We start from the raw sequence: 20,494 nt of genomic DNA, 5'->3' as shown, positions 1-20,494 counted from the left end.
TCCAACACCCAGAATAAGTTAAAGGTTAAGCTAAATTGATTTCCTGACAATCATCTCATAACAGGATTGATTCGGGTTAAAGACTTTTTTCCAATAATTATGGATAAAAACCAACAAAATGTCAAATAAATTGTTCCCAGGTTTAATGCTGGTCAGTTCACAAAATTTCATGCAGGTTTATTAATAAACCTGTCAGGTATCCTGCTGACAAAAAGTCTCAGTCAGTCTTAGTAAAAATTCATTGTCTTTGGAAAAATGAAAACCATTATTTGTTAATGCAGTATTGTATTTCTAAGAAAAAACCCATATGGTCGAAGAGATTGTTTATATCATCAGTTTGTTCTAAGAACATTTTATCAGGCCATTAATATTCAGACCTTTAACAAATTAAGTTTCAATCAAAAGATGCAGATGGCTACAGTATAATCTTATTTGTTCCCATCATTTATTGTTAAGCAAATAAACACGATGTCCTGCTGAGAAACAGTGACAACACCAGTGTCCCAGATGTGATGGCAGGTCTTGTGACTTAACTGCAAAACAAAACATATGATTATTCACTTTGTGTGGCTCTGTTTGTTTATAACTGCTGATCTCAGACATTTCTCTGTCCGGACTGTTGGACCTTAAGAAAAAAAACGAAGATGCTCAAATCTCCCACGTGTGGAATCCCACTGTCTGCTCATTTAAGAAACCCTTGGTGGACCAGAAACAGGAAGCCTTATCGGAAAAACAAAAAAAGAGTGAGAAACACAAGGAGGCCCTTCTTCTGCATCCCTCATAGAGCTGTAACTGTGGACTTTGGTTTGTCTGCTCGACATACTTGCTGTATTAATTACAGCAGAACAAAAAAAGAGAGGTATGTGGGGGAAATGAGGAGCAATACTAGCATGAAAAGGTGAGTAGGTTCAGTGGAGGGGACAAAGAGACGTGCCAATGAGTTAAACCTGTGCTTCAACATCCTCTACACCTCTTACTTCTGCTCCAACTTGGGAGCGTGCCACCTACAGAAGTTCTCAGATGATTCCTCCACTGTTGGCTGTAACACAGACGATAGGGAGGAGGAGTATAGAGACCTGATCGAGAACTTCATAGGATGGTGAGACAGCAACCACCCACAGCTCAACACGGGGAAAACCAAGGAGCTGGTGGTGGACTTCTGGTGCAGCAAGAGGCCCCCCTCCCCAGTTGTGATAAGGGGGGAGAAGGTAGAGATGGTGGACACCTACAAGTTCCTAGGGGTGCAGCTTAACAATAAACTGAACGGATAACACTGAGGCCCTCTACAGGAAAGGACAGTGCAGGCTGTTCTTTCTGAGGAGGCTCAGGTCTTTGTGCACTCGGCTACTACAGATGTTCTTCCAGTCTGTAGTGGCCAGTGTTATCTTCTTTGTTGTGGTGTACTGGGGAGGAGGCATCAAGACTTGTGGTGCCAACAAACTGAGCAAGCCGGTGAAGAAGGGCAGCTCGGTGGCGGGGATGGATTTGGGCAGTGTGGAGGCAGTGACTGAGATGGAAGCTGAAAGCCATCATGGACAACCCCTCTCATCCTCACTAGGCTGAGCTGAAGCAGCTCGGGAGTACCGTTGATTAACAACATTTCCTCATTATGTAAACGTAATTCTGTCAGTTGTTTCCCTCAAAACATGTTTTCTGTTGTGAATTAGTTATTAGTTATATAAACATAACTTCTCAAAGACAATGTTTGGCATCAAGAGAAATTAAGCCATTTTATTGCATTTCCAGAGTGAGGTGTGCTGCACACAATTCATGTATTTTATTTTATTTATTTTTTTACATCTGCTTGACGTCATTAAAAAAGAAAAAATCCTATTAAGTTGCCAAAAAGATTGCCCCACCTCAGGTCAGTTTGAATTTTCAAAAAAAGTAATGATTGATGACTCACTCAAGCCAGCTCTGCCATCAACACTACCATGCTCAGGTGGGTGGGGTTTAGGTGGTACTGGGGCACCCTTGTGTTGTTTTATTGTTTTTAACCCTGAGCTAACTGTGAGTTGCATAATATTTTTTTAACATTTTAATAACTTTAATAAGTTTCCTCCCCTTAGCTAGACTGTAAACTGCTGTCAAAGAACTTGTTGAACTCTGAGGAACAGAGACCCTGAGCCCCGCTGCCTGACGTCATCCCACTAGACTGACCCTGTGCTCATGGAAAACACACTTGTTGTTTTCTTTGTTGCCAATTTCTGGCATTTATTTAAACATAGAAAAGGGGGAAACCCGCTGTGATTATGGGCGTAGTATAGCCTTGAAAAAAATAATATTTTCTTAAGCATGCCATTCATACGTAGATCACATGTAACATTACTGGCCTTAACATGTCACTTCATTGAAAAACAGCTGTTATGTAATGTGTTTGTGGGTGTATGCCACCCTGAGTGTACATATAAAATATGATCTTCCTGTTTTGTGTTTCTGTACATGTCTGGTTTCAAGCCTCACAGAATGTTCTGTAAGTAGATTTAAAAAGATTAAGCTAGTCATGAATGTGCTTTTCCTGGATTTGTTTGTCAAGTCAGATAACCTGCAGTGTGGTCACACTGAAAGCTCAGAGTAATGACCACCAGCACGGCCGAAAGAATCAATTTTCCTGTATGTGTAACTCCAGCTTATGTTCTCTAGATAGACAATCACACGGCGGAGTGGGTCTTTCTGTTTGTACGTTTGTTATTTTGGCAGACTTTGTAGTTAAAAGAAAGCAAAGAAAAAACAACATCCCCAAAACAGCATTTCTTCCAGGGCTTTAATTCCTGTGCCAAACAATTACTACATTGTGTCTTGGAAAGGATTTGTTCTTGTCTCTGTTGACTTCTATATGCTCAAAGTAGTGCCAGTTGGTGGAAAACACTCCATAATTGTTTTCCTGTGATTGGATTTGACTTTGTTTCTTAGAACAAGAGGGACAATTATGCTAAGGAAGAAAAACTAAAAATGCAATTACAGGTGTGTGGTGCACTGTATTTGCCACAGTATTAAGGTGGAGCTCTGGATGATTTCCCTTGCAACAAAGCCTCTGTGTTTTGGTTTTAATGCTAGGGTTGTGCCTATGATTTATCGCCAAAGATTACAGTTCGCCACAGGCCTTTTTGTTTAGAAACAAGAACAAGAGCTACTTGTAGAGTAAAACATGATCCCTGTGGACAAGTACAGACACATTTGGTAGCTTGTGGGATGGGTCAAAGAAAACTGTCTTCATTCCAGACCTAATTCTGCAGGATGCAGGCGGAGATGCACACCTACACCTTTTGTAACTGACAAAACGGACTTTATACAAGCACAGTTTACATTTTTGTCAATGAACTGACAATGATAAACAGCTTCAAGCTAGTCGACAAAACAGTCTCGCCATAAGGTCCATTAAGAAGCTGTCAGGAGCTTTGGATAATATCACACAATCGGTCTCAGCAGATGGAGCTTGCTCAGTTTTAATAGAGTTATTGATGTTAAAATGTTTGTTTTTCTGAGCTCTTTCTTTAACATGTTGGCTTAAAGGACCAGTGTGTAGGATTAAGTGGCATCTAGTAGTTAAGTTGCAGATTTCAACCATAAGTGCAGTTTTCTGAGAGTGTAGGAGAGACTATAGTGGCGGCAAAACCTCCAAAAAAACATGAAAGGCCCTATCTCCGCCCGGCGCTCCCTCTGTAGATAAAAACGGCTCATTCTAAGGTAACGGAAACACAATTCTTATATCCAGGTGATTATACACTAATGAAAATATACCTATGAATATTATATATCCCACATATTTCCAACAGATCTTCCTAAATATTACACTAACATTTTGAAAAATACACTTAATCAATCTCTTGCAGAGAGTTAGATAAGAAGATTGATATCACTCATGTCTGTAAGGTCAATATGTAGCTGGAGCCAGCAGTTAGTTAGTTTAGCTTAGCATAAAGACTGGAAACAGCCTGGCTCTGTACAAAGGTAACATCCACCTACCGGCTCCTCTAAAGCTCACTAATAAACATGTTATATCTTGTGTGTTTAATCTGTACAAAAACCTAAATCTTGCCGGGAGCTCTTGCCAGACAAGTGGTGTAGACTTAAGGAAGTTGTTGGTCCAGTCTTTATGCTAAGCTAAGCTTCACATTTACAGACAGTGGTGTCAATATTGCTCTAACTCTGGGCATAAAGGAAAGAAGCATATTTGCCAAGATGTCAAACTAAGCCCAAGGTTGGGCTGAGTTGTTTCCAAAGTCAGAAATGAACATTGAATGTAAGGCTTCAAGCTGTTTTTAGTATAAATTTCAGTATAAATGGTAAAGTATAAGAGATCCTAGTGAATGGGTCAAAATATGCAAAAAACATTGGTATAACACATGGGTCTGGTCATTTGAGGTTGTTGATTTGTGAGTAAATGACAAAAGCATTTGTTTTCATGACCTTTGATCATCAAACCTGATAAAAAGTTTATCTATATTGCTATTTCAGGCATTAAACTTTTAGATTAGATGAAAATAGAACAGTTCATAGTTACTTTATATCAGACTAACTACATCAACTGAGTCACCCTGCTTGACTTTAGTCCGGGATGCCCAACTTGTTTAAGAGTCAGTCCAGGTGGACGGGTTGTTGTCCTTGAGAACACTCTGCCTGCAGCTTGTTTTTAAATGTAAAGTTTAGAGAGAGTTTGGATGTGTTTATTCTGGGGTCTGGTAGATTTGTAGATAACATCCGTATGCGATCTCACTCAGCATAACAACGCCACAGTGCAGCAAATCAGATGTAAACTGTTTGAACTGGCACCAAGTTTGACATGTGATGCCAGCATGAAAACAGAAACACTTTGTCTTTTTTGAGATTATTCACCACAGGCATCTGATTAAACGTGTATTTGTTTAGTTTGGTCAAATTTAGTCATATCTAATCACTTGAAAAACTCCTTGAAAATATAGATTCACTGTATATGACCACTGTAAACATGACTGTTAACGATCTGTCCATTAAACATCCATCTAATGTCAACATTTGGAAGAGGACAGTTCACCCTCGATGCTGTGGGACATACGAAGCCTGCTGCAGTTCAAATGCTGCTTATTCAAGTCAAAAATGCAAAGAACACTATAACGCACTTTGCTATTAATATGCAACTTTACACAATCATTTTGCCGAGCTATGACTCCCATCATAGCAACAGTCAAACAGCGACATTTGGGGAAGTTGCTTTAAAAGTGTTAATTAATCAAAACTGTTCCAATTCTTTGGAAAAACTGTGAGTGTTACATCACTGCAAGTTGCTGTGTAAGTGTACCATCGGTTGTAGACATTATTGTGGTAATCATTAACAGGGAGAGACACTACATTAGCTACATTAGGGACATTTACTGCTAATCTTTACATGACCAGATGACCCTTGATTCCCATTAGAGCACAATGGGGAAAAAAAGAAGCATGCAGGATGTTGTATTGCTGATGATGCATAAAATTAAGGGAAAATGGTGTAAACCCACTGCCAGAGGGCCAAAGCGAAACAAATGAACCACCAACACTGCCCTCTTAATCAGCTCATTTATATTCCAACTACTGAGTTTGTGAATTAGTTTTGGACACTGTGGATGCTGTATGTGAACTCCCGCTGTGTCAGCTCATTCAAATGCAAGTAACTGAATGGGAACCTACGGCACCATTCAGATCACTGATGTCAGTAAGAGAGGACACATTTTGTTGTTGAACATTCAGTTGTTACTTGCAGATCCATTGCCAATTATTGGTATGTTAATATTGTTTTTCTGCAGTCAGTTTACAATTAATCAAGCTATCATTATACTAGCTGCCTGAAGCCAATGTGTTACTAATGTTATATTATAAGTAGCTAACTGTTAGTTTTACTGTTGGGCTAACTGTTAATGTTATGTATTTTACTCCTATGAGGACCCAGGCTGTCAGTGGCTGTTTGAGGGCAGGGCCAACAAAAAAAAAAGAAGGGGGGGGCCACCAGTGCGCAGAAAGTTTTGATGCATTTATGTTGAAACTTCCTTCCACTGTATAAAAATAATGTCGAAATATCCCGGATACGTCTGCTGACGCCATTCGGAGCCAGAGTTTGCGCGGTACTCTTTAGAGTTGGTGCTGCAGTATTGAAGTCCCTTTTTATAGCTTCAAATAACTTAAACCCTCTATGGTACGCATTATGATGCCAGTTAGGAAAAAAAATGTTGGAGTGTTTTTATGTCTTAAAATAGACTAAATAAACATAATCTAAAGAAATTTTATAAAAAATATTTTTTTTAATACATTTTTGGGGTTTGTTGCCTGTAGGCAACATTGTACCATAACGGTGCTAAAGTGAAAAAGAGAGTTTTGTTTTTATTTTGAGCATAATTTATTTCATAAACATGTGTAAAAGATTCAATAGCTTCAACAGGTTACAATATATGCCATATTAAATAGAAAAATATTATAAAAGGAACTACTTTAAAGGGTTTCTTGTCTGAACGTTGCCTGTAGGCAACAATGTACCATTGTGGAACAACACACTGAAATGAATCTTTCGAAGAGTTGTAATTCTAAGCGTAAGCGTAATTCTTCAAACTTTAAATTAACTAATTATCAAACAAAGATCATAACCATTTGCAAAACAAGAAACTGGTGTCAGATTCCAGTGTTTGATCATCACTCCTTCATTTGAATGCATGTTTCCTATCAGTCCCCTGTGTCTTTCCTGACATGCGTTGCCATCATTTGTGGTGTTCCTGCTCAATGCTTATGGAACTCCATGAAGCAGTTTTTTTCAGGAGTGAAGCACAGCTAGGTGACACATTTTGTGCACTGCACTTCCACTATACCCTTACATCAGGGTATTTGCACCTGCCCCTTTTCTCCACCCAAATAGGTCAATGGTCAGTGTTGTCCTGAGACACAGGTGATGATGGCACTGCATTCTTCATCACTAATTAATTCTTATTCAACTTCACTATGCTCAACCTGAAGTGTGATTTATACTCTCTACCTCCTTAAAGGGGTATAGAATGAGGCTGAATTCATTCTGTAAATGGAGGAAAATGTGTGGAAATTGTAAGCAAAGAAGACAAAGTTATAAGGCTAAATAAGGCAAAGTTCACTATGGCCTACAGAGTATAGTAATAGTCTGAACTTTACTGCAACAAACATCAAATGTATCTTTGTTCAATTGTAAAGATCACATGCTTTTGAACATTATATACGCTTTTGAACATTATATATACCTAAACACACACTACCAAAATCTCATGCTGCCATGGTGATTCCATAATGGTACGTTGTTGCCTCTGGGCAACAGTTGCATTTTATCAAGTTTCCATTATTTAATTAGCAAAAAAATGCATTAAACGATCAGAAATGAAGGGTTAGTCACATATTAGTGTGAATATATTTTTTTCCAGCTGGAAAAATTCCCGGAAATTATGTTTTCAGACCCTTTTGTGACCCATACTGCAGTCAGCCACCAGGGGGCAATTGAGATATTTTGGCTTCTCTTTTGGAGAGCTGGCAGGTTGTCCATCTTTAATTTAATCATTGGGTGAAACAGCTTAGTCAGGGTTAGGATAAGCACCCTGGAGGGCACTTAACTGCATTTAATCCACTAGAAGGTCACCCTATCACATTTCACATATTCATGTTTCCATGGTAAATACGTAGCTGCAGCCAGCAGCCGATCAGCTTAGCTTTACATAAAGACTGGTACCAAGAGTAAACAGCTAGAGGTAACAAAACCCACCTACCAGCACCTCTAAAGCTCACTAATTAACTCATTAAGTAACAAAACACTATTCCTTGGCCGGACCGGTTGCAACCAGCAGAGAATTGTTTGTGTCTGGCTCAGTCTCTGAACTCACCTGTTTTTTCCTTCCAGTCTCTTCTACCTTTTCCTCACTTCTCTGTATTATGAAGCAGATTCATAAAGCCCTGGGATAAGCACTTTTTTTTACTCTCCAGTTGAAAGATTTTCAACTTATGAGGAAGCATTTTTGCGTCAGTTTGTGCCACCTCAAGTGAATTTCCATCTGCATAAAAATCCTATGTCAATGATAACTGCTGTCAATGAAAAGACAATGTGGTAAAGCATTTCTTGGATCATGATTCAAAGGACAATTGTAGAAGATAAAATGTGCTGAACCAATTAAACTGATTAATTATCAACCTTATTGGCTGCTTAACCATGAATTGTAACACTAATATTTGAGAGATAATTTCTCTTTTATTTCTAAACAATCACATTTGATACATCGTCCTTTGTAATTACTCGTCTTATCTTTATGTGGTTGCTTAACCTTTTCCAATAAAACTGACAATTACTCCTACGCAATTCCCACATGCTCCTATCATTCAATGCGATGGAAATGAGGATCGTTTGTGTTGGGTGGGTGTATTTATCTTTCATTCTGCTTCGTGGTCATCAGGCTGGTGGGACAGCTGTGATATGTCAGACATGTCTTCCATCCACATCACCTCAGTGTCGGGTCAATACTCTTTCACAAAGCTTTGTTGACAAAATGTTGTGGCATTGAGTGGTCAGATGTTGAGAGAGACACTGGAAATGGTTATCAGTATCAGAGCATCAAATATCCTAATAAATAGCAGGGTCATGTTTGTACAAGAGCCATTGGTTATAGTTTTATATAACTATATATAAATATAGTTTTTTATAGTTAACAGTTTTTGCACTATATACCTTTGGAAAACATGTCTTTGTTTGTAGAAGAACAACAAAAATCCAGTTACAGACTCAACTGCAGATGTTACATTAAATGAATTAACAGCAAGTGCCAAAAAATATCACAAATTGCATAGAATACAATACCTCTGCAGTTTATCTTTATCTTTATTCTCACAGCAATTGGTCAGTTGTGTGGAGGAGTTCAACGTCTCTCTCAAGCTCTTTTTAAAGTTTTCAGTTACTTATGTCACTCCTCATGTGTACAACTGACAGCAACACTATGAATTGAAGGAAAAGGTTATTTGAATGTGTGCACCTTCATCCCTGTGTGTACCATTCATTGTGTCTTGGCCTTCTCTGTGACGGCAGGTTCTTTAAGTGAGGCCATTAGAAACATCTATAAAAGCTTCTGCCAGCACAAAATCTTAACTATTTAAGGTTTAAGTTAAATAAGTTTTGTAGCAAATGTTTTTGATTGAAGTATTAAGGCAAACATTTTAATAGCTTGAAAAGGTTATATATGTCAGCTGATAATGACAAAATGACAGGCAAATGAATCAAACGGCAAATAAATCCAATTTCTAATTACCGCTGCACATCTGTCTAATTTATTACTGTTTAATATGTGAGCAATTCACAGATGTCAGGACACATAAAAGCCACACATACCCTAAAAAGCAAACAGACGGATAAATTAAAGATTATTTGTTTTCACTTATCTCTTTAAAATGTTAAATATGAAGCTGCTGACCTTGATGAATAATGAAAGATTAATAAACATGTTTCTTGGGAGACTCTGGCCAAGAGCAACACAACCAGCAGCATCTGATCCTGTAATCAGCTTTACAGAGCAGGACAGACAGTCTCCAATTTCAGAGATTAATCACACTTACAAATCAAAGATAGGAACTGAATCTTGCTGACTTAAGTTCAAAGGAAAAAACACAACATAGTTTGTATTTACATGACAAGCATAAACTGCAGCCATGGGAAGATAAAAACTCTGCTACAAGTAGTTAAAAATGTGAGAAAAAAGCATTTAGTAGAAGGTACTGTTCAGAGCGGATGGTACGTACTAAACCTTAAAGATTAGATGAGGATGTGCTGGCTTTATTGTAAATTCTCTTATCGGCTGAAATGTCTGTATTCTTCAAATAAGGTTTCCTGGTAGAGATAAATGGTTTGAACAGTAGCAGCTGTTCTGTATCCAGGCTGAACGTCTAATGCATCCACTTTGCTCTTGCAGATTCTGTAATATTTACATATCTCAAATAGTCCATGCCACAGTTCCCCTACAGACCGTTCCTCCCCCTCTCAGAAAACATTCACAGGTCTTTTCAAACACTTAAAAGGCTCTGGGCATCACATAACCAGAGATGTGGATGTCAAATTTCCTGACTTTTTTCCCTTCATCACCTCTCACCTGATTGACTTCGTCAGCAGTTTTAGCACATCTGTCTGACAAACACCTGAAATGTCGTTCGAAAAACCTCCTCTGACAACAGCAAAAGATCTAAGCACTTGTGTTACTTTTAAACCAGTGAATTTAAACCGAGCTTGACGACCAGAAGCTGACGGAGAATGATGAATGACCCATTTTTATTGCTGATTAGAGCTTATTCACTGTCCACGGCTTTTACACGGCCAAGGCTTTATCAGTGGAAGATAAGCGTCACATATAATAATGGTCTAATTGAGATTGAGAAGATATTGCCACTTTTCTTTATGGTAATTACACTTTAGCAATGCATATGTAGCCTTCTCCCGAGCTTCAACCTAACACTTACTGTTACTAATGCAGCTAGAATGGAGTTAATATTGAATTATTTTTTTAAAATTAGCAAATGGCAGAATAAACACTACAGGAATCAATACTATCCTTCTGCTGTCATAAACCACAATCAATGAAAGAGTAAAATAATAAAGAAGACTCCACTAACTGATATGCAATTAAGGGATAAGGTTGTTAATATTCTGTATTTTTCTTATTGTCAATGAACCCCCCCCCCAAAACAAAGATGTTTTTTGGTCATTAAGTAATTTAGTTTTGTGAAATGCAATTTAAAAATATGGCCAGTTTACATTGTTATTGAACAGCATTTGAATCCAGTGTCAGGTCAGATTAAAGTAGTAAACAGTTCAAACTAGTTTAAGTTTGTAATTACGAACAGCTCTAAGTGGACTCAGGATTTCAGGAGGTGGATATAATTAACACCTCCATATTATGATATTCAGAAAGGACTAAATATGAGTTAGGATATTTTTCCAACAGCTAAATTACATTAATAATGCTTATATAAGAAAACATTGACTGAGTGAAGAGCTGTTCTCAGAACAGCAGTCGTTAAGGAGCCTCAGGATCACAATGGTTCTTGTTTTAAGCATTTTGTGCTGCTCATTCATCCTGGACTGCATACCAGGCTGTTTTCCCAAGATCATGCTCTGAATACTGAATAGCTGCAACATAATGTGGAATGAATGCATTATGTGCACTACCACAACGGCATTTTCTTCTCCAAAGATCTATTATCTTATCTTTCTGCGCAGTCTAAACAAGCCAGGCTTCACTTAACATGGGTTGTTCGAGTATTAGCTGATGCTGCTCTCATGTTGATATATTCACTTTTCACACTTTGTGTCTATTCTTACACACACACACACACACACACACACACACACACACACACACACACACACACACACACACACACACACACACACACACACACACACACACACACACACACACACACACACACACACACACACACACACACACACACACACACACACACACACACACACACACACACACACACACACACACACACACACACACACACACACACGAGAGAGGAAAAGGAGTGGGAGGATGTGATCTTTCCCCAGCTTTCCCTTCTTTTTGCTTACATGAGGTCACCCGACCATCAGGCTTAACAATTGATGCGTGCTTATGTTCCAGTAATGATATCATCCCACAGTCCACAACAGACAGACAGACAATAAATGTGAGACAGAATATTTGACACAAATCAGAATGAAAATCAATTTTGTTTTGACAATATATTTATATTTGCCCCATTTTATTCTATAAAAAACAGAACAATCACATAAGCAGACAATAATTGCCATATATTAAAATAATTAATGACACAAGAAGATGTAATGTTGACAATGTTGCTATTTCCCAATTTTAGAGACAAAACTCCTGTTATAATGTACATATACACAATTGTAATGTACGTACTCAATGGAAAGTTCAGTGATCTTGATTCTGTTCCATCATGAGAGTCTCTATGCCTGCTGGGCTGCAGCCTTGGCAGCTAAGCGCTCCTGTTTCTCCTGCTCGGCCTTCTCCCTCATCTCTTTCTCTCTCTTGATCAGCTGCCTCCTCTCGGCCTCCCAGGCCTGGACCCGGCTCTCATACTGCTCCAAGTCGGATTTCTCCGCAGCTGCCAGGTTCTGCTGGGCCAGAGAGGTTACTAAAGCCTGCAAGGAGGCAGAGTCCACTCTGCCCTGAGACTCCAGCTGGCTTCTCAGTTCCTGAAGAAGCACGGAAAAACAAAAAGTGACCTCACTGCTTCATTTAAATGAAGTGGGTGAAACCCTCAAAACCAGTGAACTATTCAATACATTTTGAAAGCTTCAAGCTCGAGTTTGACTGAAAACATTTGTTATACACGACATAAGAGATGGATTATGTGGAGTCACAGCCTATGAAAAACATTAAGCTTTGGTTCTGATAAAGGCTTGCCCTGACAAGGAAAACTTTTATTTAAATCAAGTTGCTAAACAAAAGCACACCTGCCGTATGCAACAAACACCCACCTTGAACCTGCTGGCATATTGAGGCAGCTTAGCCTGCTCGGCCTGATCATCTTCATCTATGGCGTCTCCTTTCTTGTCCACTTCACCTGCTGACACCTCTTCGGATGAGTCAGTGTCTGAAGTGGAAGACAGTTCCTGCAGCAAGTCATTCACGTAGTCCAGCTGAAGAATAATGAGAATGAATGTTAAGTATGCAGAAAGATTATTATTATTCTTAATATGTTTGCAAAATCAATATAAAGTGCAGTTCTGAAACAGCTGTTACTACATGAAATGTCTTCATTTGTTGTACATTTAATAACTTTTTTATGCAGTTTCTCTTTTAAAGATTACAGAACGGGCACGACATGATGAAAGAGGCTGAACACCTCACTTGACAACTCACCTCTTAATCTTAGGAAGAGGTAAGATTAACTGTGACCTGAGGCAGCAGTCACCAGCACTTTCGTTTCACATGTAATATTTCCTCTCTGTGCTACGGTGTTATCTGCTCTGTCTACATTATTGCTGCGCTGCTGTCTGACACAAGCCATTTAGTTCCTGTTTCAGTAATTCTCACAGACATCCTCGGTGCTCCAGGCTCTTCAAAATCTCATTAGACGTGGACAAAGGTGAACTATTGAACTGGACAGCACAGGCCGGATTTGAGGCACTACACCCGACTGTGTGTTTGTGCATATATGTAAAAATAACAACAATATGACACCGTGTGTGTTCAATCTCAGGAGATGAAGACACACACTCCACCTGGAAAGTAACAACAGCCTCTACTCCGGGTGTGTGTAATGTGTTTTTAATAATTCTGTTGTGTGACTCAGAGCCTTGCTCAACAGACTTTTTCATTTTTAAGACAGAATGCAGTTTGAAAGAAAATGTTATCCACATTAATCTTACAGCAGCAGGCTAACACTATAGGAAAAATAGGTTTGTGTGATGTCAAACTCACAGTCAGTGGATTAGATTGATAATAAAAGTGTTTGCAGGGAGTAACGCCGTCTGGCACAGTTTGTTTGTTAAAGTTCTATATCTTGTGCTTGTATGATCATTGCTGTGTAGTACTGTGCACTGTTTGTTGCTGTATTATTTTTTTCTGACTGTACGATATGCTGCAACCAGGACTGTGCGTGCCCACATTGCAAAGAGATTTGTCAATAATAAAGTGGCCAAGTGCAGGAACCTGCTAACCACAAATGAACAATCAATGAAGAAGAACAACAACTTTTTCTCTAATCTAAATGGAGATTCTAGAGATTAAGACAGCAATAAGACTTCAATCCTTGCGAGATCGATGAATGTCGTCACTGTGCCTTTAAGTACCGAGGTCCAGGAGATGATGAGCATAAGCAAAGACTAGAACCAGGAGCCTATTTCCAAAAAAAGAGGAAAATAGGTCTTTGTGTTTTGTGTTTTCTGTTATGTAATATGATATAATTAGATGCACCAATCCAACTTTTATTCTCCAAAACAAAATCTAACACCTCAACTCAAGGGAATCTGTTGATACTGAGTACTGATCTGATACCAGTGCTCTCTTATTGGAGTAATTTTTTATGTTAGATAACATGAAGCTAAGGATTGCTGTGGTGCTAAATATTGACTCGCCAGCTCTCTGTGACCAAATGATCGTAACTGTAGGCAGAAACAATTAAGTTCACGATAACACTAATGAGGAAGCTAAAGTATTTAATGGGGACACCTGGTCTGCTTAATAAGGTCAATATCGGCGCCAATGGAGGCATTTCCGCCCTTTATTGTGTTGTTTATTGTTATATACTATGATATAATAACGAGCATAGTACCACTGCAAAATACCACCTCAATAATAAAAATGTAGTTGAATTAACACCTCTGTGATGTGTGAATCAAAACTGAATTTCATTATCTTTGTAGAGACAGAATTTATGGCAGTTGTATTGGATTGCATTAGATTTTACAGGTGTACCTAATAGTGTATCCAGTAATCACCTGGGTTGTGTTCATAATACACATGAAGCCTGAACTTGTTAGCAGTTGTCTGTACACCTCTACATGTGATAAACAAAATATAACACGTAAATGAGAGAAAGTACGGAAGCCGAGAACGGCCATAGATTTTTTTTGTTTTTATGCACCGTTATCTCCTGATAACAACTTATTACTTCGTTATCTCAAGATAACACACTTTGTTTTCTCAAGATAATTAATTAATTATTTCGTTATCTCGACATAGCAAAGATCGTTTTCTCATGATAACGAATTAATTAATAATGTGTTCGTCTTGACTTCAAACTAATGCGCTGCCACAAACGGCTTCCGTAGCCACTTGCTGTAGCTGTAGCCTACTGGTAAGATATAATTTACGTTAGTTTGTTTACTTGACTGGAAGTCGTTCGTGGCAGCTCTTGTAGGTTGAAATCAAGACCAACACATTATTAATTAATTTGTTATCACGCGAAAACGATCTTTGTTATATCGAGATAACGAGATAATAAGTCGTTATCACAAGATAACAGTGCATAAAAAAAAGAAAAATCCATGGCCGTTCTCGGCTTCCGTTAGAAAGTTCCTTCTTTCTGATGATTTTTTTGTGTAAGATGCGCACACACTCCCTTTGAATTTCTCTGTTCTTACTGTGTCTTTGGACAGCTTCACGTCACCAGAAGCAGCTCTCTCCATGACAGCCAGCGCTCGGCCCAGATACCCATGACCCCAGAAGAGGGGCATCCTTTTGAAGACGGCATGTATGCCCTTTAACATCTCCACCTTACCTGGTTGGGGGAAAAAGGAGCAGGAGAATAAATGAGACAAGCAGCCTAATGAAATAACACTGGATGAATCAATCACAGTAAAACAAATCCAACACTGCAGGGGAAGAAACTCAAATGCAAACCTAGGAGAGCATTGCCAAGTAGCTGAGCGCTGAGGCCAACAGTGTTGTCTTGCGTCATCCCACAGATGAGGAGTGATGCTCCCAATGCCCGCTCCTCTGACACCTGAACACAGTGAGGAACAAGTGTTAAGTATTTTATATGGAAGCATATTTGTTAGTTCTACTGTAACATTCACATACTAATGAGATTCAGGCATCAGTTTTTCCCAAAAAAATGTATAGAGTTTTTTGCACTCCAAGTATCAGGAAATTCAGGGTAGTGTCCGAGTTACTGTACTGTATTTCCAAGCGTAAGAAGAGTCTAGGCTCATTTGTTTTCATAACACCTCCCATTGTTGCCGTTGCCACTTTTTCACTCACTGTGAGTTGGGGTCTGGTCGCTAGGTAACTGCCCAGAGCATACAGAGACAGGATCTGTGTGGAGGGAAGGTCAAAGGCCTCCTGAAGCATCACCTCTTCAACCACAGAGCACGTACCTGCACAATTACAACAAAACCATTCATTTTTACATGACACCCTTGTATTTGTCTCTATAATGTTTGTTATCATTACTTTTTTTTTAATTCTAAAAAGAAAAATGAAAATGAATGAAAATGCAAATAAATTAAATTCCACTTCTGTTATTCAAATATTGGGTGCTGGTTCATCAAGATAAACAGCTGGTGGTGCAAATTCTCTAGTCGGGTGCCCTTAAACAAACCTCAATCAAACAAAAACATAATGGAAGTATCGTATTTGTGTTTATTTCATAAATTAACGTCCACACCTTTTTGTTCGAGTGTCAGTGGACCGAGTGACAAATAAGACATGCTTTATGTACGCCATGATTTATTCACCTGTTTGTTACCATAGCATTTTGTCACATTTTGTTTTTGTCATTATACCAACTTTTTCTATCTCAGCAAATGATAAACACTTTTCTTTAAAAACAGGTTATAAATATATAATTACTTTTTTAAGGAGGGTCAGTCAATAATTAGCTGCAGCTCAACACACTTTCTCCCGCTGGTGAGTATTAACAGCAGCACCACGGTATGTGTGGGACTGACTCAGAATAAACTACTACTAAACTACTGTAATGCCAACTATGTGCATTTACGTGCCTTACTGAATTGTTTACTGTCTAATGTTATTATAGAAAAATAATCAGGCTTCCTCTTCACCTGGTCTTTTTCAAACAAGGAAATAAAATGTTTGAAATCGGATTGAAGTCATTTGACAGACAGTCTGTTCCCACTCTTGGTCAACAAGAATGTGTTTGGTTGTACTTTATTTCAGTCTGTCTGAACCATTTTTTTTTTTCCCGAAATGTTTAACTTAAGGTTTAAAAAAAAAAAAACCTTACTTTTAAAGTCTCCATCCTTAATGTAAGAATCAAGGAGCAGGTTGAATGTAAAGTCATCTGGGAATATTCCATACTGGGCCTGCGCACAGACACACACACACACACACACACACACACACACACACACACACACACACAGATCAGATTTGCATGTATAGCATGATTTTTTATTTTTTTTTACATTATTTATCCGCAAACACTGACTGTTTATCCTACATGATTTGGTAAAGATGGTGTATTATCACATGATAATACAACTGCTGATTCCTCTGACATCGAGACCTCTAATCTCACAGCAACATGACACCAAATCATAACAGATACTGACGGAGCACGCTGCGTTTTACCTCACTGTAAACACGTCATTGGCTTGCAGACACCTCTGCTTTTGGAGTAATACATTGATTCCCAGCTACTACAACTGACTCTGGAACAGTACACACATGCTGGGCTATAAATGTCAAACATGTTTGACATTATTTGTGCTGCTCAGATCAGTTTGAAAATGCATCTGGGTGGTTAAGATTGGCTCTGTGATCGCTCACACTGCCAGACAACTGCAGCTGTCAGCCCTGATCAGGGGCCTCTGATCAGATTTCCTTTCTAATTACAAAGATGTGCTTCCCTTATGTTGACCAAAGAGTCTTCTAATTTTGAGCCTATGTTCAGCAAGACGATATAAGAATAAGTAACCCCCTTGGCCACATGTGTGACGGCTGCCTCGCTGAACTGCTGCGGCTCGCACACCTGTGGTGTCCACACACGTCTATGCTGCGCCTCTGCTGCTGCCAGCCCTATCTTTCTACATGAATAAATACAATGCAATTAAAGCATTGTTAATTGTCACTTCAATGGATTCTGTCCACAGAAACATGAGAGAGCTTTTAATCTGAAACAGGTACAGGTGTTCAGTCTGTGACATATTCTACAGATATAGACATTGAAACTGTAGTGAAACATGTATTATGCTGCTGTTATAATGTCGATGTGAATATGAACAGATCTTTGTCACTGCTTATTCTTGCTGGGAACCGCTTACAGCTGGCAGAAGAAACAGATGAAGCCTCGCTGCAACCACATGAGATATACGGCTCATGCAGGCAATGTGGTTACTCTAACCAGTTAACATGGGTGCTGAAATAAATAGCTAGATGATGCACACATGCTGCAGACACAGGCAGTGTGGCCCTGGCTTGAGAATAAATGGAGGCCATATAATGTGTTGTGTACCTTGTTTTTAAGTGTGTGCATGGCCTTCTCCCTGACCCCATATTTTAGACACTGTCTGATCCAGCTGTGAATGGTCCAGTCTCTCAGGTACCAACCGTTTGCACTATGACGAAACCTAGAGGGATTTAAAAAAAAAAAAAAAAAAAAGAAATAAAACATATGAAGTTTTTCAGTTTTTAATACATCCATAACAGAAGATAGCAGAGATGTGAGGAAGAACCAGAAGAGCAAATCGTAAATTTGACATCTTCATCCTGCAATGTCCAAACACACAATCAACGGTTGAATATATTAACAATAATAATTGCTATTTACAAACTTCCCAAAGTGGAAAGGTAGTTATTTAGTTCTCACTCGATGATGAAAATGATGAACAAGAGTGTCATTGGGAAATATACTCAATCTTGTAAACACAAGAATGGGTGCAGATTCCAGAGGAAGGAGTAAACAGGAAAGGTCTGGAGTTGCCCCGAACAAAGAAAAGCATGTGACTGAACATAAACCAAAACAGACAAACCAAACAGACAATTCATTCCAAGAAAAGCACAAATGTTGGTACCATACAAAACCAAGGAAACAGCAGAAATCTGACACAGAAATGAAGATGCAGATAGAGTAAAATGATTCCTCTTACTTGTAAAGGTAGTACTCTGCCTGATCAACTTCCTCTTGAGATGAAATGTTGTCAACAAACTGAAACACAAACAGAAAATTTGAATACCTATTGAAAAAGTTGCTCCTACTGCATCAATTACAAATAAATAGGTGTAATAGATACGGGCTATTTAAATCTACATACAGCTTACCCGTGAGACAGTCAGAGAGCTAACTGGGAGATTCCTTTCATATGTCCTCTCCATAGTGGTGGCCAGTACAGCTGCAAGTTAATACATCAACAAGACTGTTATCATCTAATAAAGTCTTTTAAAGTATGGTATGCCATTGTAATACACTTGCCAGAGACAAAACAGCAACAAACAAAATGTATTCGATCATGGCATTAAATGCTTCATCATCAGTTGTGATCCATATAAAACGATTATTATTAGTAGTTATTATTATTGATTTAATTTCATTTAAGTCAGTATGGGCTGCGTATAATTATATCTAAACGACTGAACAGTTCAGTGCACCACCAAGTCTTACACTGCCACCCTGTGTTAATCGAGTGCACACACAGTAAATATTGCATTCATGCAACAAAAGCATGTTTTCATCATATATGTTAGTTACATGTCACATTTCATCTCAAGTTTGATACTGATGCTATTAAAATACTTGAGTTTCAGCACCAATACCCAGACAGTACGTTTTTTTTTTATATATATATATTTCTTTGAGTGATATAAAACCCCCTTTTTTCTACATAACAAAATAGTATTTCAAAACAAAATTAAACACACGATCTTATGCTGCTCTCTATCAGAACTTCAGGATTTCAATCAAAATGTGACGTCCAGCCAAAGATTATAGCAGCACTCCCCAATAAAGGAGCTTCATCTTATCAGACTTAAGGCTACAAAAAGCAGCTTTCAGTACCTGTCCATCCCTTCTCTACATCTGCTTATGTGCAGGATCCTATCCTACCCCAACAGGTCACCAGTCTATCATCCATAACACGTATGGACATAATATGGACATAATATGGACATATAAGCAATTTAGAGTCTCCAATTCACCTTTATTTGGACTGGAGGGGATTTGAACCCTTCTTGCTGTGAGGCAAAGGAATAAATTGTGGAGTAGTGACATTTTGTATGTGTGCCCACAGTCTGTCCACGTTGGAGACTCTAGATATTATGAGCTGGACTGTTCAATAAAGGTCATATTATGTGAATATTAGCATTACCAGTTTTAAGTCTTACCCAGGTTCTGAGGATCTTTCTCTCTTGCCTCCCACACTTTGGTATCTGTGTAAGCCGCTGAGAGCAACCATCTTCTGGCTGTAAAGACAAACCAGGTCATATAGAGACAATACTTTATTTAACATTAACATTAACACTGAACAACAGCAGACTGTGTGGTGAAGCCTCAGTTTAGCAGGTAGCTAGTTCATGTAGCTACATACGGTGAGCTAATAACATGAACTGGGACATACAAGATGAGCAAAGAAAGACAGTAGAATAAAAATACATTAGTGTGCAGACGTGAGATGTATTTACCTGACAGAGACGGAGACAAACATTTAACTTTGACTGCTGCTGTCACACATCGCTTCCATAAGGAGGCTGCCATCTTTGGACGATACCATTTCTTACCGGGGCGGGGGGGATATTTCTGATGCTCCCTGAACTGACACAGAGGGTTGTACCAAAAGTGAGAGCTGTTATAGATAATGGAAATCCTGTATCTTTTTTTAATTATTCCTTTGCACAGAAAAGGGTACTTTTGCAAACCTTCATAATATTATAAAAGCGCAAAAATAAAAAAAAAACTAATATATATATATATATATTTTACAACAAAGACCAGCAACAATCATACATAAAACTGAGCTTTATGAGCAAACAACTGGTACATCACATGAAATACACTTGTTTTCACTATTTCAAAAAAAATT

The 20,494-nt window shown here is 38.6% G+C and overlaps 1 protein-coding gene across 1 annotated transcript; it reads right to left on the bottom strand.

Annotated features, from left to right (window-relative positions):
• Positions 1 to 11,710: 11,710 nt before the first annotated feature.
• Positions 11,711 to 20,198, bottom strand: mrps27 (mitochondrial ribosomal protein S27). Its single transcript, XM_051423270.1, has 11 exons — positions 20,097 to 20,198; positions 19,800 to 19,877; positions 18,741 to 18,811; positions 18,569 to 18,627; positions 17,935 to 18,049; positions 16,705 to 16,783; positions 15,720 to 15,835; positions 15,360 to 15,462; positions 15,101 to 15,237; positions 12,491 to 12,652; positions 11,711 to 12,205 (listed from the first exon to the last, which is right to left on the bottom strand). The coding sequence occupies exons 1-11, from the start codon at positions 20,167 to 20,169 to the stop codon at positions 11,957 to 11,959; spliced, it is 1,242 nt and encodes a 413-aa protein (XP_051279230.1). The 5' UTR covers positions 20,170 to 20,198; the 3' UTR covers positions 11,711 to 11,956.
• Between the last annotated feature and the right edge of the window lie 296 nt (positions 20,199 to 20,494).

Source organism: Dicentrarchus labrax, unplaced genomic scaffold, assembly GCF_905237075.1.
Source record: "Dicentrarchus labrax unplaced genomic scaffold, dlabrax2021, whole genome shotgun sequence".
Lineage (NCBI taxonomy): Eukaryota > Metazoa > Chordata > Actinopteri > Moronidae > Dicentrarchus > Dicentrarchus labrax.
This window is presented reverse-complemented; position numbering and strand designations above follow the sequence as displayed.